The 24,200-nt window shown below is 40.4% G+C and overlaps 1 protein-coding gene across 7 annotated transcripts in view; it reads right to left on the bottom strand.

Annotated features, from left to right (window-relative positions):
- Positions 1 to 24,200, bottom strand: part of GRIA4 (glutamate ionotropic receptor AMPA type subunit 4) — a 236,133-nt gene that overhangs the window by 69,996 nt on the left and 141,937 nt on the right. For all 7 annotated transcript variants that reach the window (XM_009476843.2, XM_009476844.2, XM_087756036.1 and 4 more), the window contains exons 5-8: positions 10,868 to 10,921; positions 8,726 to 8,884; positions 6,747 to 6,914; positions 5,086 to 5,190 (exon numbers count right to left, since the gene is read on the bottom strand). In XM_009476843.2, the coding sequence (XP_009475118.1) occupies positions 5,086 to 5,190; positions 6,747 to 6,914; positions 8,726 to 8,884; positions 10,868 to 10,921 (486 nt within the window). The remainder of the gene's footprint in view (positions 1 to 5,085; positions 5,191 to 6,746; positions 6,915 to 8,725; positions 8,885 to 10,867; positions 10,922 to 24,200) is intronic.

A 24,200-nucleotide genomic window follows, 5' to 3' on the forward strand; every position in this document is an offset into this window, starting at 1 on the left:
ATTTGGATTGCAATTGGACTTCATAGTAGTTCCATCCACTTATACAGAGGCCGAATTTGTCTTTTAGGAAACAATATTGCAAAAATATCTGCCACAAAGTAAATTTGTCACAACAGTTTGGTATTTGAATAAATAGTGTAATTTCTGAAGGCCTGTGCACCTTGTAGCAACCACTGAAGTGCTCCTGCCAAAGCCCACAAGTCACTAAGGGTAACACAATACTCAAAATTTTTGATAATAAATTTTCATGTTAGTTGCCCAACTTGGAATTTAGGAGCCAAATCTTAGACTGTTTTGTGCATGTACATGTACAAGTATATTCTTTGTTTACTTTTTTCCTCTTCTTCTTTTTTTTTTTTAATCTCGGTAACATAATGAATGGTGAATGACAAAATCACAGAATGATTGAGGTGGGAAGGGACCGCTGGAGGTCATTTGGTCCAACCCCCCTGCTCAACCTAGAGCCAGTTGCACAGGACTGTGTCCGGATGGCTTCAGAGTATCTCCAAGGATGGAGACTCCACAACCTCCCTGGGCAACCTGTCCCAGTGCTTGATCACCCTCACAGTGAAAAAGTGTTTCCTGGTGTTCAGGGGGCATCTCCTGTGTGTCAGCTTGCGTCCACTGCCTCTAGTTCTGTCTCTGGGCACTACTGAAAAGAGCCTGGCTCAATCTTCTTTGCGCCCTCCCTTCTGGTATTTGTACACATTGATAAGATCACTCTTGAGCCTTCTCTTCTCCAGGTTGAACAGTCCCAGCTCTCTCAGCCTTTCCTCACAGAAGAGGCGCTCCAGTTCCTTAATTGTATTCGTGGCCCTTCACTGGACTCTCTCCAGTCTGTCCGTGTCTCTCTTGTACTGAGGGGCCCAGAACTGGACACAGTTCTCCAGGTGTGGCCTCACCAGTGCTGAGTAGAGGGAACAGATCACCTACCTTGACCTGCTGCCAATACTTTGTTTAACACAGCCCAGGATACCATGAGCCTTCTTTGCTACAAGGGAACATTACTGGCTCATGTTCTACCTGGTGTCCACCAGGACCCCCAGTGCTTTTTCTGCCAAGCTGTTTTCCAGCTGGGTGGCCCTTAGCATATATTGGTTCCTGGGACTGTTCCTTCTCAGGTGCAAGACTTGGCCCTTTTCCTTGCTGAACTTCATGAGGTTCCTGTTGGCCCATTTCTCCAGCCTGTCGAGATCCCTGTGCATGGCAGCATGACCCCCTGGCATATCAGCCACTCCTCCCAGTTTGGTGTCATCAGCAAACTTGCTGGTCGTACATTCTGCCCCAGATCCAGATCATTAATGAAGACTTTAAACAGGACTGGACCCAGTTTTGACCCCTGTAAAAGGCCTTAGTGAAGTCCAGGTAGACAATATCCACTGGTCTCCCCTTACCTACCAATCCAATCACTTCATTGTAGAAGTTTATCAAGTTGGTCAAGCATGACTTGGTGAAGTCAGCCATGCTGACCACTCATGATGATTTTCTTGTCCTTAATGTGCCTGGAAATGGTTTCCAACAATAGCTGCTCCATTACCTTCCCAGGGATCAAGGTGTAGTTCCCTGGGTTCTCCTTCTTGCCTTTCTTGAAGAGACGAGTGACATTTACTTTCCTCCAGCCTTTGGGCACTTCTCATAGTCGCCATGCTCAAAGATTATTGAGAGTGTCCTTGCAATGACACCTGCCAGCTCCCTCAGCACCTGGGGGTGCATCCAATAGAGGCCCATGGACTTATGTGCATCCAGTTTGCTTAAGTATTCCCTGACCCAATACTCTTCTACCAAGGTACATCTTCCTTGCTCCAGCCTTTCTCCCTTGTCTCTGGGACCCGGGATTCCTGAAGGCCAGTCTTGCTACTAAAGACTGAGGCAAAGAAGGCATTCAGTACCTCAGCCCTTTCCATGTCCTGTGTACTCAGGTCCCCTGTCTCATTGAGCAAAGGGCCCACATTTTCCCTAGTCATCCTTTTGTCACCTGTGTACATATAGAAGTCCTTCTTGTTGTCTTTGATGTCCCTGGTCAGATTAAATTCTATTTGGGCTTTAGCTTTCCTAACTTCATTCCTGGATGCTCAGACAATGTTTCTGTATTTCTCCCAGGTTACCCATCCTTGCTTCCACCCGCTGTATGCTTCCTTTTTGTGCCTGAGTTTGGCTAGGAGCTCTTTGTTCATCCATGCAGGCCTCCTGGAATTTTTGCATGACTTCTTATTCTCTTGAGCTTGGAGGAGGTGATCCTTGGATATTAAGCAGCTCTCTTAGGCCTGTTTTCCCTTCAGGGCCTTACCCCTTATCTTCCAAGCAGATCTTTGAGGAGGCCAAAGTCTGCTCTCATGAAGTGTGAGCTTGCTTTTCACCCTCCTCCCAGCCCTTAGGCTCCTGAACTCCACCCTCTCATGCTCACTGCAGCCAAGGCTGCCTTTGACCTTCACATCTCCAGCAAGCCCCTCCCTTGTTGGTGAGTATGAGGTCCAGCAAAGCACCTTTCCTCATTGGCTCCTCTATCGCTTGGAGGAATAAGTTGTTGTCAATGGACTCCAGGAGCCTCCTGGATTGCTTAAGTCCTGCTGTGTTGTCCCACCAGCAGATATTGAGGTGCTTGAAGTCCCCCATGACAACCAGAGCCTGTGAATATGAGGCTGCTCCTATCTGTCTGTAGAGGGCCTCATCCACTTGTTCTTCTTGTCAGGTAGCCTAGAGCAGACACCCACTATAATGTCACCTTGACCTGTCCTCTCTTTAATCCTAACCCATAAACTCTCAGCTGTCTCCATCCCCAGGCAGACCTCCATGCATTCCAGCTGCTCTCTTACATAAAAGGCAACTCCGCCTCCTCATCTTTGCTGCCTATCCTTCCTAAAGAGCCTGCAACCCTCCACTGCAATACTCCAGTCACAGGAGCCATCCCATTACATCTCCGTGATCCTTCTCACACTTCTTCCCCTCACCAGCAGGTTTGTTATTGTTCTGCAGACAAGAAGCAAGTAAGAAATGCTGCATAAAAGAAACTAATATAAGCATTGGCTATTGTTTCCTATTTTACTAAACTATATGGAAGTCTGCCTCTGACTAGCTGTGCCATTTTGTAATGCTCTGTTCACATCCTTAAAGCTGTGAGCAACAAGAACCAGTTTTCTAAAGATTAGAGGCAAGCTTTACTCTGACTGGAAAGGCTAGTCCTGAAAAGATATTGCTGGGTGACTCATAAGTCATGTTATGTAGGACATGAGACGACATTAAAAGTGAAGGCCTCTTATTTCAATTAAGTATAGCCATTTCTCACGTATTATATAGGATTTGTCAGACTGGAGCACAGAATTGGTGCAATGATCACATATAAAATACCATGTAATACATAAGAAATAAATTCTTTGAGTAGCCAGATCTGTCAAAGCTATTACGGCTTGTTATATCAAAGACAGGTAATGGCTTAAGAGGGGCAGAGAGGCATGCCTGAAAAGGTAACAAAAGCACCTTGGGACCCTAGCACAGCACATCCATAGCTCCTCTTTTTGCAGCCACCTTCCCCCTCAAATTGCAGGCAAGAAGAGAGGGTGGGGACATCCCTGCAGTGGTGCCAGCCAGACACCTCTCCCAAAACAGGTAACAAATGTTGAAACAGGAACAATAATAGGCTACTTTCTACAGTTTGCTGCCAAGCAAATTCCCTAATGAGTTACTGAAGTTCTAACCTAATTAACCACATCTTTTCCACCTTGCCTTCTCTTCTGTACAACTGGGAATTGGGGAGGGAAAGGCCATATTTCACCACTTGCCTTCGATATACCCCAGCCACCGGTACACCCTCCTGGCTGCCGACAGTGCAGTGCGCAGCCAGGAAGGGAGCACGAGTGGCAGCAAGGGCAGATACATTGCTGGGCAGGAGACACTGGGCTTCCCAAGAGAGAAGGAAGACAGACTCACCTTTCCCAATTTATTCTTCAGCCATCTGTCATACTTTCAAAAGGCAACTGCACCAATATTCCTCATACACAGGCACATGCTTTCCTTGGGTCTACAGCTCTATACTGTGATATACTGGCAGTTTGTTCATCCCAATGTGTAATTCTGCTCTGGGTCTGTAGTTTAAGACTCTGCCTCCTCAACACCATGGCATGTAACTCTCTTTGGGGACACACAGTTCACCTGGGGTATTTACTGGGCTTGTCACCTCTGGCCCGACAGCAGAGGACTATTTATTCAATTCTGATTGCCTTGGCCCTACTCAAGCAGCCATGATTCTCCTGTTCACTATCAGCTTCTCACTTTTTCTTGTTCTGATGACTTCACAAACAAAACAAGCCACAGTGCCTCCAAAGGAAATAAAATGCTTGAGCCTGAGTGCATTTTCTGCTCTTTATTTGTTTTATACTGTGAAAAATGGACAAATTTCAGCACAGAAGAGAAAGCGTTAACAAAGTACCCCAGCTTATCTCTTCAAAGTGATTGGGCTGAGTGATAAGCTATATGCATTCAGACATGGAGGATCTGCTTAGACATATATTAATGTGCGTTTGCCTAAGTTGCTTACAAGCAACCAATCAAGCATGCAGGATTAGATACTGCAATTAATTTCAGAGAATATAAGTATTCAGGCCATTCTCTCTTCCTCCTCTCTCCCCTCCTTTCCCCCTTAAAAGCCCTATGTTAGTTACAGCTTATGATTCATGTTTACACAGAACATACAAACGACTCTACCTAAAAATGCCAGTAATTTGCAAGATAGAAATCTTTGGATAAGATACAAAAATATCTACTGTACAGAGTTCTGACCATTTTCCATCACCCAGCAGCCTAGCAACATGCCATCCAGCTGGTTTTCATTAGTATGCTTGACTGATTGACATCCCACCTCTCCAAGATACACACTTGGTTTTGTCTTCCCCAATTTGTTGCACTGAATAACAGTATTTAGTATAAAATGCAGTTTAAGTCTGCTTCCACCAGAAATATTATCCATGTATTCAACATATTATCTTTTTTTAAACCACACAGTGGTTCAGTTTAATGTAAGTTTGCATAATCATTTCATCATACATAACTCATCTATATACTATCAGGTTAGTAAACATTGTCAGCACGTACCTTCCGAGGGCCCGTGTTCTTCAGCTCAAAGACATCCATGGTGTAGTTGACTCTGCGACCATAGTGGTCAAACTGAACGTTTCCTGTCAATCCTTGTATTCGAACCTACAAATGGAAGAAAAAGGTAACCCTTAGATTACCATAAAAACATTACTCTAGATAGAAAGGCATTATAAAGCAAAAAGTTGGCTACTTTTCCTTTGTATTCCTTTTTCCTGTCAAACCATGCTCAAAGTAGGCTTAGATATGCCAGTATCTAAGTGCTAAAAAAGACACATAATGGACCTTCTCTTCTTTCATGCTGTGCAGCTCAACACTTTCCAGCTGCAGGTGCTAAAGAGAAGTACATTTTTTACCATTCTCATCACTGCTGCAGAATATTTTGGATCACATGAAATATACCTAAAGGATGGTCGGCCTGAGCTCATATATCTTTTTAGCTCACACTCTGGTGGATTAAATGTATAAACTGAGTATATATTGCTCATCAAGGTAAACTTGACAACAACCTTGGCCCCAGCAAAGCAATTTACTATCACAGAAGATGGGTGACATACATAGAGCCTGAAAAGAGTGTTTTCAAAGCCTCAGAGTGGAGAAGGACAGATGTAAAGCCACAAGACTGGCTGTGGCAGTTTTCCACCACCTGTGTCTGAGCTGAAAGCAGAAGTCTTTTTTTTTAGTTTCAGCACTTTACTACCTCACCAAAGAATACCCAGACTGTGGTCCTCATCCCAGAGAAGCCATGGCCATATTGCTGCTGGCTTTGATTGTATCAGGATCCAGCCATGCAAACCTGTTTGGCCAGATTCAAAGGCCTTAACACAGAAGCCTGACTTCATGCTTCTCACAATTGTTGCAAATCTGTGCATCTGCATGGAGTATGTGAAGCATACAAAATGCTTTATTTCTATCCCTAAGAGTCAGTATGTGGATTTAAATCACTTATTCCTTCCCTCTGTCCATTTCTATCTCTGCTGTTTTTTCTCCAGGACTGAAACCTTGGCTTCTAGGCACAGAGCTGCCAGCTCTGTCAGCAGTCACTTATCCTCAGCAGTTTCTCCTGAGTGGAGCCTGCTCATTTGCAATGATATAAATTCTACTGCAGGATTTGTATTTTCTTACTGTCCCATTCAAAGAAAAGGCTAAATCATCTTGACAGGGATCTGGAACTTTCGAGGCATCCATATTCATCAGGAATTCAAAATCTTGACATCAAAGAACAATAGCTGTGTGTTATTTCTTTTTAAATAAAAAAATACTACCTATGCGATTTCCCTGGGAGAAATCTACTTTTATTCAAGAGGACAAAAGCATATTTGAAAGGTTATTTGATGTAGCTATACATTTTTCCTTAAATGACAATATCTGTATGCCCAGGTTATATGCAAAAGCAACAGATGAGCTCACCAGTTCAGTGGAGGAAGTGCCAACTATCTTAATAGAACTAAGTAGTTTCAAATAGTAGCAGTTCCCCTCTTCCTTCATGCCAAGTTATGAACCACAACAACCAGAACAGCCCCAGCTGTTTCCAAATGGCAACTAAAAAATAAATTTCTCCTCCCCCATTACTATTGTTGTGTATAATATCTTCCAAATCATATGCTGTACAACTAGTATCCAATATTCACAAAAATCACTAGAATAAAGCCTATCCTTACCTGTTTTAATGTTCTCTCCATATCAATTCCTTGACCCCATGGGGCTGCAGGGTTAGCAAGACAATCACCAGCATTTCCTCTCCTTGAAATATCAATTTTCTGTCTTCTAAGATTACGGAAAGTTTCAGCCATTACAAGTACTCCATCATATGTTAATGCAGATGTATACTAAATAAATAGATGGACAAACACACCACTTTAGAGTTGGCAGGTCTTTACAAAAAACAGCTGTCTCAGATATTTCTCGTTTGATGCATTATGCAGCAGTTTCTACACCTTCATTTAGGAAAAAAGTCTCCTTAAAATCAAAAGCCATTTTGTCTAAGGAACAAATGTGGGACTGAGAAGAGTACATTTCAGTAGCTCCAGCTTTAAAGCTGTATTTCTTAAGGGTAGAGGAATCTGCCTCTGAAAAATTATTAAAAGAAACACATTAAACTGGAGATACTAAAGTCTTAAATTTTTTTTACAGCTGTCTTATATTTTAGAGAATAACCTCACCCACCGAATTTACTCAAAAGAAAAGAAAGAAACAGTAACTCACTGAGAAAATATAACTGAAAAAATGCACAGCGAATGAGCAGACATCCAGGCTACTGGAATTGTTAAGAATGATCAAGGGTATGTTCTTCCTATTGGAAAATGTATGGTGGCTTTCTGAATGACATAGGGCACTGAACGGTCTGTGTTTCTACACTAACTACAGTAACTGCTTTAGGTTGAGAACATGCCAAATGAGATGTGTAGAGCAAGTCTCCAACAGATGTTAGCCTGGAGTCACATAAACAAAGGGGCATTTTCTCAGTATGGTCCTCTGATGGGCATACTGCACCAGGAGAAGTTGTTCACATGTCCAAGACTGCTACTGATATGCCCTGTAACTTCCAAAATTTAAATTCACTTATTCAAGTGTAATTTCCTTCCCTTCCTTTGTCTTGTGTATTATAAGCTCTTTGGGTTACATGGTTTATCTTTATAATCTCAAATTTTGGTTATCCGTAGGTAAATTATGTGATTATTCAGATTAATCATGCGGACTTCTCAGAAGGAGGCAGCACGATCCTGTTCATGTGGCAAGGAGTCCTATAGGCTAAATTGTTCCTGTCACCCATACTTGGAGATGTCTGCACACCATAGCCCACAGCATCCTTGTTTTTTTTTTTTCCTCCAGAACACAATATTTTTGAATATTCACTGAATTATGTAGCTATGCTTTGTATTATCCATGTTGATAACTTTCTCTAGACTTTGCCAACCTACCACTCTCCCAGCCAAGGGAGGGCTGATTGCTTATCTTTGTACAGTGCCCAGCACAAAGAAGCCCAGTCTCAACTAGGTCTGAATATGCATTAGTACATACAATAACAGAACTATTTTGATAAAGTCATATTTATAGCTATGCTGTGATTTGCCTGCCAAGAAAATTATAGGTGAGAGAAATATTTTGTTATCCATCTGTGAGGGATTAGGATAGAGGAACACTGGGATGTAATTTCACTGTAAGATTGTGCCTGAAAGTCATTACTACAACAGGTTTTGAGGTGGATAGAATTTCCAGAGGAAACTCCGAATGAAAATTTAAGGGTAGTAAATTTACAGTTGTGGTTATATCTCAGAAGAATTCAGCTGTCAGGAAAGCTCTGCACTCTAAGTGAATCTAGATAATTAGACTAATTAATGTAAAATTGGTTGAAATTAAGTTGTCAGTTAAGCATTTGACCTTTAATTTCTGTCAGTAAAGGGGTGAAGTTGGAGAATAAGTGACAAAGGACATTAAAATACATCAGTGAAATGTGTTGCAGTTTGTGTTTCTATCATATAATCATAAGGATAGGCATAATTAGTTGCCAGTAATAGTAAGATAAACTGCCTTCTCCTCTGCCTAAATATTAAGGTCTTCATTCATGTATTCAACAATGCTAATCAGAAATTAAAACACTTGAGTGATATCTTCGGTAGTGCTTCGGATCAGTCAGTACCTTTGGTGGGGTCTCGGATCCTGGATATTCTCTCTGGTCCAGCTTCTTCCAGCGCTGCATCAGCTTAGTTACCATCGGGGTACTGAAATCTACTAGTTGAAATCCAGTCACATTGGCTCCTCCATGCATAAATCTCTCCAGAGAAATATCTTTGAATCCCTAGGAAATCAATTTAAGATTTTGTTTGTCCTCGTACACCACTGTGGGTCCAATCTCTTCTAGGTCAGTAAGGCAGCATAAAGAATGTACAGCAGCAGGTTTCCATTAGAAGTCAAGACTTAAAACCAGAGAAGAATGTTGAACCTTTGTTCATAATTTCCATTTGTGCAATAAAGAATGAAACAAACCCAAGAAATAAATTTCCCACATTATTGCTATGGTGGTCTTGACAGCCAAGCAACACATTGCTGGGAATGGCAGACAGTTTGTGAAGAAATGCCTTTGGCAAATCAACTGAAAAATGCCGGCAGAATATTAAAACCTTAATCCAATTTCCATCAAAGTTGGCAGATTTGAATGAGCACTGTACTAGTGCTTTAACTGATATATCCCTGTTTCTTTGCATGTTTGCAAAATGAACAACACTATTGTGTAAATACATTTATTCCAGATTCATTGTTTAGGCTGAAGGTGTCTGAGATAATGAGACAATATAATAGACATTAGAAGGCAGAGACAGCGCGTGAGGATCTCACTGTTTGTGCAAGGAAAATATAACATCAGAATCACACTTTTGTGAAATATGATGGTGGTAGCTCTCAGGTCTGCTATATATTTAAAGCCTAGAGTGCCCCCCAACATTGAAAGAAAAAATAAAGTATATATACTTCCTGACCTATTAGTTTCTCAGGCTAATCTGTTCAGCATGTATAAAGACAAATTCGTTAGTAAAATTTGCCTTTACAGAAAAAACTGAACTTCAAGAAACTGCATAATGCAAGCTAAGAAGCAAGCATGAATCCTTCTGCTCCTTTCCTACCTGCTATGTTTAATGCTAGCTCAGAAGTATCTTATTTTTATTTTCTTAAATTCCTCTGATGAGCATTTATCAGTGCAAACAGAAGTATATCACCACACAACTTAAAAAAGAAAGATTTAGGAAAAAAAAAATTGTGGGGTATTGACCCAATACCCCAGCGAAAAAAACTGTTAAGGACAGAGATTTGATTCCTGTCCTAAAGGATACTGACAGTAAATCTAAAAGGTGATGCATCAGGAAGTCATATTACCCACATTATTGAACATCCAGTAGATAGCAAGGTGTGCCCCTGCTGAAGGAGATGAGTAGATGTGCCTGTCTCCACTGTATATCCCACTAGCAGTTCACTGCAACATCCCACTCCTTGTTTACAGCAACTGTTTTGCACGGGAAAAGTTACTTGGGGAACTGTAAATTTGTAATGCTGAAAATCTAATTTGTAAGACCTAAGAGAATAGACATGTCTCATTTAAAAAGCCTGAGGTCTTAAAAATAATCTGATGTGATCTTAAGTTAAGGTGCAAGTACAGCAAAGCACAATAAAATCTTTCATGTCAACTAAAAGTCCTTGAGGGAGAATAAAAAGAAAACAATTTAAAGCATACATTAGACTGTCCTACATTCACTGTGCTTGGCCAGGCAGGTATTTCAGCTTAAAGAATGGGTTAATTTGAATAATAAAATATTGCATATACTCTTTCTTTGCCCTCTTCTGAACATTATCTGTATGAATGTGCAGTTTAGACTCAGAGTGAAAATACTGAACTAGTAATTTGACTGGAAATAGCTGATCTTATAGGAAAATGAATGCTCCCTGGAGAATCCAGGAAAGTTACCCCAAGAATTGTTATTTTAGTAATATTAAAAAGATGAGTCAAAAATCATGGTGCAGTTCTGTAAATTCTAATTCAGCCACAAGATACACTTAGCAGTCCTTTATGCTACATTGATTTTGATAAAATTTAAGATGGTAACATTGTGCCCTTCTTGTCTAGATGGCTGTAACAACAAAACCAAGTTCTTTTATGCACCATAAAAAACGTATTATGCGCAAACACATATTAGTGACAAATGGCAAATGTTGTGTGAAGAGCTATAACTTCAAAGCAAAACTGAGTGTTTCACTTACCGGGCAGGGGTATAATTCTAGAAAAGTATCTTACCAGGTTGGCAACAATATAATGGTATCCTTTGACATGCTTTCCCACGCTCACAATCTGTGGGAGAAAAATAAGAAAGAAAAAAGAAAAAACAATGTCATATTGTTTTCTCTAGAAAGGTGGTTTCATAGCCAGATAGATATAAATTCTGAAATATATAACATCTGCAATATAATGTTGATAGTCTTTCTCCAATAAGGCAGTTATAACTTTCCAGGTGTTTGATCATGGGAAGAAGTTAAAATGAAAGTGAGTAAAGTAATGAACTGGTAATCTGAGTGTCTTCCATATGATTGAAAATGTAGTATACTATTTTATCAAATAGAGCAATTATCTACAGGATACAAATTTAGAAGGAGGAGGTCACACATTACCTAGAAAGCCTACCCGCTGATGTACATTTTCATTTTAAATAAGTGCGGAATTTATGAATCAAACTGGGTATTCATCTCTTGGGATCAAAGCTGTTTGCCCCTGACGTGGTCAAGTACTACGAGTGTTATTCAGCTCTTAGTAATACACTAAAGACTTCAGGAATGAGTATGAGTGAGGACAGAGCAAGAATGGACAGTGAGACTGCCCTTGAGTGTTTAACCCAAATATAAGATCAAGTGATGTAAAAAGGGAACAACCATGATGTGCAGCTGCTACAGTCCTGATATGGCAAGATCAACAACAGGGTTTAGACAAAAACTACGTCAACCCATGCTTTATATCAATATTATTGCCATTCCTATGATGGAATGCTTCATTTTAACGTGCTGAAAATAAAACAATGAGGAGAGAGTATTTTGTCAGTAGAAAACGGTGTTAATAGTTCCATTACAGATTAAAGCTGTTTTTACTAAAGAAACTAACAGTAATATCTGCAACATGCCGCTTGCATTTAATACCATTAAAGAGTCCTTTTAACTCTCATTTTTGATAGTTTACCACTCATTTAGAAGAAGTCTGCTTGCAGCCCAAACATGTGAGTTTTTTTCTCCTCATGTACTCATCTCCACAAATCATTTTAGCTTCCTTCCAAATGAATAAATAAGATACAGGCACAAGTTTTCCATGAGGTGCAGGTTACTCAATAAGTAACGGGAAACTTAAAGATCTGTCCCCTTTCCTGCTTTGAAATCTTAGCTCTACGCCTGGTCCTGAAGATTTGGCAACTTCTTGCCTTCATGGATTGCACCTCATGTTCAAAAGACAGAACAAATATTCACTAACCCTTTTCCCAGTGCAGCCCAAAATAATTATTATCACATTTTGGAGATGAGAGACAAGCTGCTGAAGGACTAAATAATTTGGGCAAAGACACCAAAGGATCGAGGATCTGAATCTGGATTAATACTTGGAAATGCTTGATTCCCAGCTCTGTTGTTCCAGTAAGTCAATTTTCTTCTACAGGAGAGTGGAAGGGAAAATCGAATAGATGTGGCATAAGCATCTTGTCAGAACGGTTTTAATTTCACTGTTTCAAAGTGATAAAGTGAATAAGCAATTTGTCTGTTATCCTTTTGTTCTTCTTGTTTCCCAACCTTTATTTCGTATTTATAGTCTGTACCTAAAGTGATTGTATTTAAAAAGCAAGACATAAACTAAAAAAAAAAAACAAAAGACACCACCCCTCCCAAGCCATGACCAGATTGTCACCCTTCATATAAATGAATCACTTATTTTGGACTTATTCAAACTCCCATTAAGATCAGTGATTAAATACCATTGCTACCATTTTACTGGGGGGCAATGGAGGGAGAAATCACACTTTTCCCTACCACCTACTCAACACATGTGAGGAGGGTGCTGTCAAGCCATTTTTTTGCACTGAATACAAAGGGTTCAAACCCCTGCTGGTTCAATGGCTTCAATAGGGATGTGATCCCTGACACCAATAATGCTTTTACATCTGTACTTCTTCAGCAATATATGGTAATGAAAATATGCTTGCCTCCCCATTATAGGGAAACTGATATAGATTAAAAACTCACATTTTTAAATAACTACAGTATCACAGTTTGAATGTAAGTGGACTGACACGTACAAGATGTACGTGACATGATAACCAGATCCTCAGCTTGGGCAAATCACTGCAGCTCCCTTCGAGCTCTTGGAAGCTGATGTAGCTTTGGCAACCAACACCCTTAGTGATCTGTTCCCTGCCTTGGTTTTGTAACACAAACTGTGATGATCATTGCAACATATCAGTCAAATAAAACAAGGACATGATCAACCTGCAACCGCTGAGGTACGTTAGATACATGTGCATAGCTGTCACAGTCAAAATGAATAAATACTGCAAATGATTAACCAGATTTGCTTCTCTGCTAACTCCTAGCAAATACATGTAGAAATGACTTCAAAATTCCTGGATTTAATGTGAACAATACAGAATAGTTTTGAAAAAAACATTTGACTCTTTCGGTGTATTCTCTCAAAACTTGTCTCTTAGGGTGAGTGATAAAGGTACGCATTTATGTATCATCTAGTTTTCTTAACTTCCTTTATCGTCAGTGGAAAGAGCAGGCGCTTTGAGGAAATGATTAATCTTATCCTAAAGCACATGTCTAAAATTAATTAGACAGCTTGTGCCCTGAAAGCCCACATTTTTCTGCGCTGACTAGAAAAAGACTTGACGATGATTAGCTCTGATGTAGACACCTAAATTTTATATCCCTAATGTTAACTGAGACGAATTTTACCCTAAGAATGTTGACCATGCAGACAGAGAAGAGAAATTATGCTATATGGTTTGTATTTCCAACCAAGATTGGATACAATTTTGATTTTGAATTTGAAAATGTTTATGGTTATTGATCACACACAGTTTGCAAACCAGGAATTGCCTATGATTTAGGAAAAAAATGCCTGTTTACTGAAACAGCTTTCTGCGAGCATCTCATACTTTCAAATGTCCAAAATATACATGCAGTTACCTTTCTCTTTCAAATACTCAAAGCTGCAGATTTTCATCTATAAAACAGGATATGAATTCTCACTACCTGAAGAACTGCCTTTCTCTATACTGTACTTTTGCACTGAGATAAATTGAGGCAATGAACTTAAGTCTATCATAGCAAGAGAAGGAGTTTCTGACAGCTACTCAGTCTGGAACGCAAACTCTCACACTTTTGTTCTCCATTCTTTAACTGGTTAGCAGTGACTAGAGCTTCAACAGAGAAGAGACCTCAACCACTCCATACACATAACAGTAGACATTGCCCTGAATCACAAACTAAACAGATTAGTGCTGGCGAGTGAGGGAAGAATATTCTTCCTCTATGGCAGAGCAGAGCGGGAGGTTAAAAGATCCAGGAAATCTATTCTGAAAGGGAAAAACAAGGCTGAGATTTTGACAGATGAGAGAGTGTTACAGAAAACCTTTGCTATAGAAGTTCATTAAGTCTGGGGGCACCTTAAAAACCCAGGTACTTCCTCATGCACCCCTAAATTCAGACCAAAGGGCCAAGCTCAGTCACAGTCAAGAGAGAGGGCAGAGTTGCATCGCCTAACTTCTCCATTAGCAAGCAGCGAAGTCCGTAGGATAGTATCTGTACAGCAAAAGCCTTGGTGCTAAGGAGCTGGCATCCATAGCATGCACATTTCAGGGTTTTACTCTGGACTATCTCTAACCTGGTCACTAGACTGAACTCACATTGGGCACCAGTACACTTTCAGGGGTGCTTCTGGGCACATCTTCTTGTTTGGCATCATCCAAAAGAAAATCATGTATTTTGAGTCTGCCCTTGATGTGAAACGCAGCACAGTAAATGGCCACAATCAGGAGATTCACTTCAAAAGAGCACGCTCCTGATACCAAGATGCTCTGTGTGCGTGTGGGCCCCACTCTCTAAGGCAGGCCCTGAGCATCTGTGGAGCAGGTGGCACATCCATGTATAGCAAGAGGCTGAGCAGTGAGAATGTCTTCATTACAAAAGGCAGGCCCTGAAGAGAAGGTGATGCTGCCACAGTCACCCATGGTGGCTCTGCCCAGGGAGCAGGAGGTCTGCCTTGGCTCTCACCCTGGCCAGCTGCAAAACCTGAGACAGGGCTAGGCATCAAAGATGGGCTTTGCCAGTCACAGAAGCAGTGATACACCATGAAACTGCTGATATGGTAGGTCAGGGTCATGGTAGGTCAGGGAGGACCCTCTGTATGTGTAACTGTCCTTTTCATCGCTTCAAGATGCTTTGATTCAAAACTGCCCTAGTGCCAGCAGCCTGAGAGAGTGAGAGACCCATTCCTCCCCTCACATAGTACTTCTGCCTGACACCTTCTAAACATTTATTCTTGCTCTGTACTCCTATTCTTGACTTCTCCTTAAACACCACATGCAGATATTGCACCTGGCTTTTGTCGCAGTGAGAGTTTAAGGGGACCTCAGCTTGCTCAAGGAGATTTTGGGAAGAAAGTGTTGAGAAGGGTGAACTGATTTGTGACTTCTTTGGGGAAAGATGAGAGCAGGGGAAAGCAAGATGCTGCACTGGCTTTTGTATATTGAATTGCATGTTTTAATTCAATGACCAAGGTGGCTAGCACCTCAACTGGAGCTCTTTTATACTCTTATTTGTAAAACTGAAGAAATTATTAAATAATCATCACAGTTCTGAAGAAGAATGAATAAGAAAATACAATCTGCTTCCGAAATTACCATTAACAGGAAAGACAAGAGCTATTCCATGTATTATCCAGTAGTCACACTATTAGTGAATACTTCATTTCAGTAAAGGCAACAGGATAGAATCAAAGAAAGTGAAATATTAAGGCCATTAGGCTATCAAGGTTGTTTCAGAATCTAACACAACTTTTTTTTACCAAATATCATTGTGTATGTGAGTGTCTGCTGAAAGATGAACTTTGAAAAAAAAAATAAAATCAGCCTTAGGTTCTGTTCACATTACCAAATGCATTTATATATAAGACACTAAAAAGAGCAGTACATTGTGAGAATTTTTAGTTGCTGATCTATCATACTGCAATTAAGAAAATGTGTTATTTTGATTTCAGTGATTCCAGTGGTAATCAAAAGTAACTAGAATTATACGACTGACTTTAAAGTGTGGTAAAAGCAGGGCCAGTGAGATCTGAATCCAACTTAGGCTTTAGACACAACTCTGAACTTTCTGACTTTATCATACAATACTCTTCTTTCCATTTAGCTGAACAATAGCCTGGCCTAGGAAATTCAGAAACTCTTCCACTATTGAAAAGAAGAGCTACCAGTGTCTGCTTTGATTCTTTTTTTTTTTTTTTTTTCCCAGGACTGGCAAGTTCACTGACTTTGATAAAACCATTTCCAGACTTACATCAGCATCTGAACAGAGAATCAGGCCCCAAGCCATCCTCTGTTCTCTACTACTATGAAATGGATATTGCATATAACTCATTTTAAAAGAATGCTTAACTTCTGTAGCATGAAATGTCCCTCATTATGATTTCCAGAAGATGGAGGTCAGTACAGCTGGAGTGAAAAGGACTTATTTTCAGTTAAATCTCTTCAAAAGGTGATAGCTGTGCATTACCAATGGGACTTTAACAAAGGTTTTCCTCTTTGCTATTGTGTCACAATCCGCTGCCTTAAGAAAAAGAACACCTGCAATAAAATGAAGTCTGTCTAGCGCAATATAAAAAGTGTGGAGACTTGTTAAAGATGGAAGATTGAGATCTGACCTGAAATATTGTGGCAGAAATGGCGATGTTATAAACCACAACCGAAATGGGATTTTATACCATATCTGAAGCAAGGATAAATCTTTTACAAAGCCATAAAAAGGCAATTGAGAAACATGCTTAATTTTAACAGCTAGTGCTTGCGAAAGGCCACTGTTGTTGGGGAAAGGGTGGACTGTTAACGGCCTACAGCCACCAGAGAGAATGTTAAAGAAGGCAACAAACAAAGCAGAAGTGGCTCCTTACAAATCGGTGTTTTTTCTCTGTTGTGAAGGCAGGCGCTGAGCTGGCACAGCAGTGCACACACCTGCCCCACACACAGAGTAGAGGGCAAGGATGCTTCCCACAGAGCCCCTGTGCCCACGACCAGCTGGCAGGGCAGAGCCCTGCACGGCGCAGGCAGCTGCCTGGAAAGAAAACCTGGAGAGGTGGCTCAAAAGCCATTAACCAGTGCTCTGAGCATGGCTGGTTGCTTTCTTCTGCTGCTGAAGTTGTTTGCATTCAAAACCTACTCCTGTGAAAGGCTCACTCAGAGCTAAATGGGATATGCAGGCTTATAGGGAAAAAGGAGGCGGGGAAAGAGAAGGGTGTGAGAAGAAGGTCACTTTACAAACCCCTTGATCCATTTGCATTCATCCTTTGTCTTTCAGTAACCGAAATAACCTGTTTCTCCGGTCCAAACCTCATCAGTTGTGTGGTGCAGTGACAAAATGTGTTTTTATTACAGTGCAGTGTGCAAAATCCCAGCTGCTTCACAGAAAATGAGCCTATGCAGAGAGCCCCTCCTGGCTCTGCAGGGTGAGGAAGATGCCGGTGGCAGTGCCGGCAGCTGGCTTCCTCAAGGAGAAGAGCTATCAGTGTTGCTTAGAAGCAACTCTGTAGACCTCTAGGGGAAAAAAGCATGGAGAGAAAGCAATGATGAGGAAAAGACACTTCATGAATCTTCTAACCCTCCTGGGACTAAGAAGAGATACACAGAGAGCTGCTACTCTGTCCTGAAGTAATGTAAGTCCAACAATGCTGCTACTGGCCCAAATTACTGTGTGCTGTGCACGTACCAAAGTCTTTTTGGCTAATTATTTGCTCCTGTGGTTCTGTGTGAGCAGAACTAAACCCACATTTTGTTTGTGCAAATCAAGAAGATATACAGGAAAACCAGAGACAGTGAGAGACGAGGGAAGTCCATGACGTTTCTGACTGAAGGGATAAAGAAATTACATGTAAAAGCAATGCGATCTCTTGATAAATACTTATCTGTGTTGTGCTAGTGATCTTTTGTGCCAATGCGCTCCTGCGTTCATGAAAAACAGGAAAGCAGAAGAAATTGTGGAGGAATGATTGAGCTAATACTCTGTATAATTCATGTGTCTGGTTAATTTCTGCCTTCCTGTAAGTATTATGTTGTAATTTATTAAAGTATTATGTTTTAATTTATTATTATCTTAAATTAATTATGCCAGTGATCTAAATATCATTTGCAAAAATGCCAGTTGCTAGCTTCAATTAGTAGGTAGACACACTGGAAATTACGATAAGAAAAAACATGTTTTTAAAAACAGCAAAATTTACAATTTGATCAATTTAGAGAAATTCAGCAGTCAAACATTACTTTTTCAGGTTTAGCACTTCGGTGGCAAAATATTAAGAGCAGACCAAGAAGGACTGGAATATGTCAGCTTCTGTATTTTTCTCCACTCACACATTCATTTACTTTCATTTTGATGGTAATAATAATAATCAGTCTTGCTGTGACAGTCTGCACCACTTTACCCATCAGACAGATTTGGTTTTCAGTGCGAACAGCTACATATCTCAAGGCTCTTCAAGGCTGAGGATCAGCGATGTCAAACAACACATTGAAAAACTGAGTTAGTTAGACAGCTATGAACAGCATCCAAGACACTGTGCAGCTACTTCCCTATTATGGTTCTTAATAAGTATTGTTAGCTATTATTAATTGGAGTTTATTGGCTTGTAATTTTTACAAGATAAGATTAAAGATACTAATACTTTGCCATGTGACAACTTTACATCCATGTTTAATTTTTAATATTACAAAGTACAATGTACATTCTTTTTATTATTATGTATCAATTCAGCTGTGTACATCGAAGCATTAAATACGTGCCAGATGCTGCGTAGCAGTTGTTGCCTCTATGTTTAAAGGCAAATACAGCCCTGGATGAGCAGCGAGGCTTGATCTTGCTGATACTGAGTACTGACAGAGCTGAGACAAGTGGTGCCTGTTTACTGGCAGGGAGGGGAGGGCAGGGAGCAGGAAAAAAAGACTGGAATCAGCCTGTCTGGTAGACCAGGAGCCAGAATGATGATCTCTGACAGCAAAACTGATTCACTATGCAAAATTCAGAAGAAAATGCTGCTCACAGAGGACACCTTGGAAGATGTCTAACACATAGAGTGCTGAGGTTTGAACTTTGTCAGATGGAGACGGGTGGGAGAGGATGGAGCTGCTACAGATGGAAAAAGAAAGGAAATCCATTGCCATTCTTGCAGCAAGGAGAAACATTTTTTTGCTGAATAGAATCCTGTGTATGTCCATGTGCATGTATTTATGTATGTATCTGTGTGTACAAATATAGAAACAAACACTGCAAATGTTACTGCATATGAAAAAGCCTGAGAAAACAGAAATTAGGAGTAGCAATATGCTCTTTCAGAAAGGAGTAAGCATAAAGGTCCTAGGCAAATGCAATTACAGTTAGCTTGTGTTTTTCAGTTTGCTTTGCCGAGCTTCGCACGAAGGTCATTATGGAGACACAGTTAAACTCAATTCCTAGTAAAAATCCGCCCAAGAGAACTATCAGAAATTAGGAAGAAGTAGCAGAGTATTTAGTAGCAGAGAATGAGGAACCAAAATACTGGAGAAGCATGTTGCCTGGCTTAGTGAAGGATTTTTTTAGATGTGGTCACTTAAAGTAGCACAGAGGTTGATCTGATCACCCTAGCATTCCTTCTGGCCATTTCTCATGCAAGCACATTATGGGTTTGTAAGAATCAATATGAGATGATACACAGTTCACCCACTCATAAGGTATTTTTATCTCAAGAGCTGCCTATAGGTGTGCAAACAGAGTAATGAGAAACAAATGAGCTCATCTGTGTAGATCTGTGCCTTATTTCTTTGGCCTGCCTTGCAGCCTGACTCAACAAACACAGCAGGACGGGCTGGGTACACACTGGATAGGAACAAACTTTGCAGGAAAGCTCCTGGGGGTTCTGGTAGACCAGTTTACCATGAGCCAGTCATGCACCTTCGTGGCCAACAGCCTCTGGGGCTGCATGGCCAGCAGGTCGAGGGAGGTGACCCTTCCCCTCTGCTCAGCTCTGGTGAGGCACATCTGCAGTGCTGTGTCCAGTGCTGGGCTGTCCAGTACAAAAGAGACATGGGCATACTGGAGTGGAACCAGAGAAGGGCCACGAAGGTGACTGAGGGCTTGAAGCATCTGTCGTATGAGGAGAAGCTGAGAGGTGAAACTTTTCAGCCTGGAGAAGAAAAAGCTCAGGCAGATCTCAGTAATATGTATAAAGACCAGATGGGATGGTGTAGGGAAGAGGCTATCTGACTCCTCCTGGAGGTGCACAACAATAGGACAAAAGGCAAAGGACACAGGTTGCAACACAAGAAATTCCAGCTAGATATGAGGATTTTTTTTTTTTTTTTAACATGAGGTGGTCAAGTACTGAAACAGGGCATAAAGGGGTTGTGGGATCTCCACCCTTGGAAGTGTTCAAAATTTGACTGGATGAGTAACCTGATTTAAGCTTGCCCCCTTGAGCAGCAGGAGTGTCCAGATGACCTTCAGAGGTCACTTCCAAACCCAATTATTCTGTTATTCTGTTTGTAGAATAGAGCAGCTCATGTCAGTACTTCACAGTCCGAATTTCAAAACCGGGTCCAAAATCTGCCTAAAAACAAATCTGAGAGCTCTAAGACTCCAGTCTTTTTTTTTGATGCCTTACTTGCTCTGCAGTGTTTAATTTGTGCTGACAATGAGAATTCTGGTAGAAAAAGAAATGGGGGACCAAAACTGTTAACTTCCAACTTCAGCATTTCATGCTTTTGAAAGCTTCCTTACATAATTTTAAATGTCCTTTTGATATAGATTAACAGGAAAAAGAAAAAACAATGAAAGGCCAAAAGAAAAGGGCTAAAGTATTTACAGTTAACAAAACTATCCATCACGATCTAAATGATTCTTATATTACACTTTTCAGCTTAATTGTAAAATCTATTTGGAGCATTGACTTCATTCTATATCTGAACACATTTCTGAGCACTGAACAAACTGTAAGTAATAGCTGTGAGATCAGTTATGTCTGAGCAAATGACAGACTGCTTCTCTAGTAATAAGTGTTATTAGTGTCTGAAGAAGTAAAAAGAACAAATACAATGGTTGAACAAATAACATATGTTTTCACTGAAATCTTCAAAATTATTTTCTGTGTTATTCTTCAAATCTGACCACAATTTCATCATTTTATTACACTTCACTCTTGCTTGAAAGTCTGCAAACAAAGAAGTAACAGAAGAAATCTACATGGCATGTATTTACTGAAGGTAAATTATTCCAACCAACTAAATGCAAGTAAAACTTAGAAGAGAGTGATATGACATTTCCTTAAATGTGTGTGGTTTTCTATATATTTTTAGCCCTCTTTCCTAAGGAAATCATATTTGTGCTACTGAGCTGTCTGTGTAGGCCTGTCTATCAATTTTCCAGTAAAATATTTTTTAACACATTCAGCAATTTCAGCTATATTGAGAGGAAGACAATGCATCTAAGACATCATCTAAGACATCTAGGACATCTAAGACATGTAAGACATTAAATCTGTACAGTCCTTATTAATACTGGCCACTGGGTGAAGAACAGTGACCCATATGTTTTTGCCACCAAAGGGTAAGAAGCACCCAGACACTACACAGCCTGTCTGACAGCTACTAGTCAGCACATAGGTACTACCTGGTTAGTCAACTTGCTCGTATTTCTTGATTAGCCATAGTAAGTGCTATTTCCTGCTTGCTTAGTACATTCTTGGGAAGAAGATTTTTATGGTGCTGGTGGTAGTGGTGGTCTAAGACAAAAACAAAGCCCACAAAAAACAAGGGGGTATCAGTCCTCACTTCTTACTGTTTTAGTAATTCTAAACACCACTTCGTTCTGCTATATGTAGCTTCTGGATTGCTTCAGATTGTACTGATACAAATTAAACAATGCATAAATACTAATGAGAATAAAATGAGAAAAAAAAAAAAAAAATTTCGTTAAACTAGGAAGCCTGACTTGGGGTATCATAAGTTCAGCTTAAATAGGCATCTGGTATTAACTTTGCTTGGGCTTTCTCAGTAATAAATAAAAACATATTTCTTTTGTAGGCATATTTATTTTGAAACATGAGTTCTGTATTTCAAATAGAAATTCAGTAAATATATAATAAGATTAAAGTAATGATTTTCTAATTTTGGTAGATACACCCTAAGGATAACTTAGGCTTCTGATTTTAGGTGAATAAGCCAGAAATGCAAATAGATACACTATTTTAGAATGCAGGAAGAAAAATAAAATGAAAAGAAGGAGTAAGAAAAGAAGAAAAATTCCTAGTGAAAAGTGAGAGAAATGTGTGGGGCTGATTTCTTGCTGTGCCATGTACAGTAAATGACTACTTTGGCCTGGACTGTTCAGATGCTGTACTGCTTGCTGCCAGTATTAGTGGATTAGTTGGTAGGAAATGGAAATCACAACTTTACAATGTGTTTCAAATATTCATTGCATGTTAAGCAGGAAGTTCTTTGTTTTAAATTCAGGGGAGCACTTTAGAAACACAACTTGGAAAGAAGAGACACACAAGCAGAGAATTTTCTGACTCTCTCACCAACTTTCATCCTTTGATTCAAACAGAATATTTTTGTGCTTTTAAAAGACCACCTGCTGAAAGTGTTGTAGTTCACAGTAAAAAGGGCTGTTGATAAACAAGGATATAACAGTCCTTGACAGAAGAATATGAATCACTAGAAATGCATTCTGCTATGTAAGCTACATCTGTTATATAAAACTGTGGAGATATTATTTTATCTTTCTGTGTCTTTGTTTTAGCTCCTTTTTTCTACCTTGTCCCAGTAAGCTGGAAATGTAATGGTAAAATGTAATGGTAAAATGTAATGGTAAAAACAATCTCTAATTTCAGGCATGTAGGAAAATGGGGCTTTGTCTCTGTTTCTAGTAATTTATGCAATACAAATAAAGACTATCGTAGTTTATTTTTTTAATTAAAAACATGTGGCCTATTTTTATTATGGCTGTGTATGAACAGATAAAAGAAAGGGCCAGGTAAGTAAACTGGGGAGACAATTCATCAGATTTAGTGAGATCACTTACGATGTTCCAGAAAACATTGTGTTAAGCATAACGAGTCCTCCATAACTGTTAAGAGTAGATGTGCTTTCTCCAAAATGGAAACACACTTTCTGGAAGTTCTGGAGAAAGCTGACATGAAATAGATCTTCATAAAATCATAGAATCATAGAATGGTTTGGGTTGGAAGGGACCTTAAAGATCATCTAGTTCTAACCCCCCCACCATGGGCAGGGATACCTTCTGTCTTCATTTTACTGCTTTTGCTGCTCCCGTGCAGCACTGAAACACACTGTTTTGGGGTTATTTCTGGGGGTGAGCAGCAGTGGTCATGCCAAGCATTGCATCCCCTTGTGTCAAGGACTGTGGGGCTGCCCAAAGCACCAGTGCTGCCAAGGCTGCCCTGCGAGGCCACAGTGAGGGAGCAGTCCATGCTCAGAGCCACACCACCTCCAGCTATACACCAGGTCTACACTGGTAAATTACAATGGGTCAGGACCTGCTTGCCCTCCCCAAAGGCAAATCATGTGCACCCCTTAAAGTGGGCAAGTAAAGAAAACACTTACGGCAAAAGTCTTGCTGTTTGTGGTCTGTCTTACAGAGCCTGTGATTGCAGGATGATAAGGTCTGCCAGAGGAGTATAAAGGAGAAGTTTCACTCACAGGTAATAAAAAGGTTTTCCTGGTTATGGCTGTTGTAAGATATTAAGGAGGTAGGGAGTTCTTTCATCATCCTGAGAATAAAGTCTAAAACAGAGCTAAAATTATCTTGGTATGCTTAAGTTACAGCAGATTCTCGAGAGTAGGTGGAGATCTATTGACTCAGATAGGCTGAAGACACTGTCTGTCTTACTGATGAATCGAAGCAATAATTCTGTGACCCTGCAGAAACTGATGTCTTGCTCCAGTGTTGTGCTTAAACGGGGCTTTGAATCATAGAATCATAGAATCGTTTAGGTTGGAAAAGACCCTTAAGATCATTGAGTCCAACTGTTAACCTAGCACTGCCAAGTCTACCACTAAACCATGTCCCTAAGCACCACATCTACCTGTCTTTCAAATACCTCCAGGGATGAGGACTCAACCACTTCCCTGGGCAGCCTGTTCCAGTGCCTGACTACCCTTTCAGTGAAGAAATTTTTCCTAATAGCCAATCTAAACCTCCCCAGGCACAAAGTGAGGCCATTTCCTCTCGTCCTATTGCTTGTTACTTGGGAGAAGAGACTGACCCCCACCTCGCTACAACCTCCTTTCAGGTAGTTGTAGAGAGCAATAAGGTCTCCCCTCAGCCTCCTCTTCTCCAGA

This window comes from Nipponia nippon, unplaced genomic scaffold (genome assembly GCF_047370975.1).
Source record: "Nipponia nippon isolate SJK-2023a ecotype South Korea unplaced genomic scaffold, ASM4737097v1 scaffold_2, whole genome shotgun sequence".
In the NCBI taxonomy this organism is placed as follows: Eukaryota; Metazoa; Chordata; class Aves; order Pelecaniformes; family Threskiornithidae; genus Nipponia; species Nipponia nippon.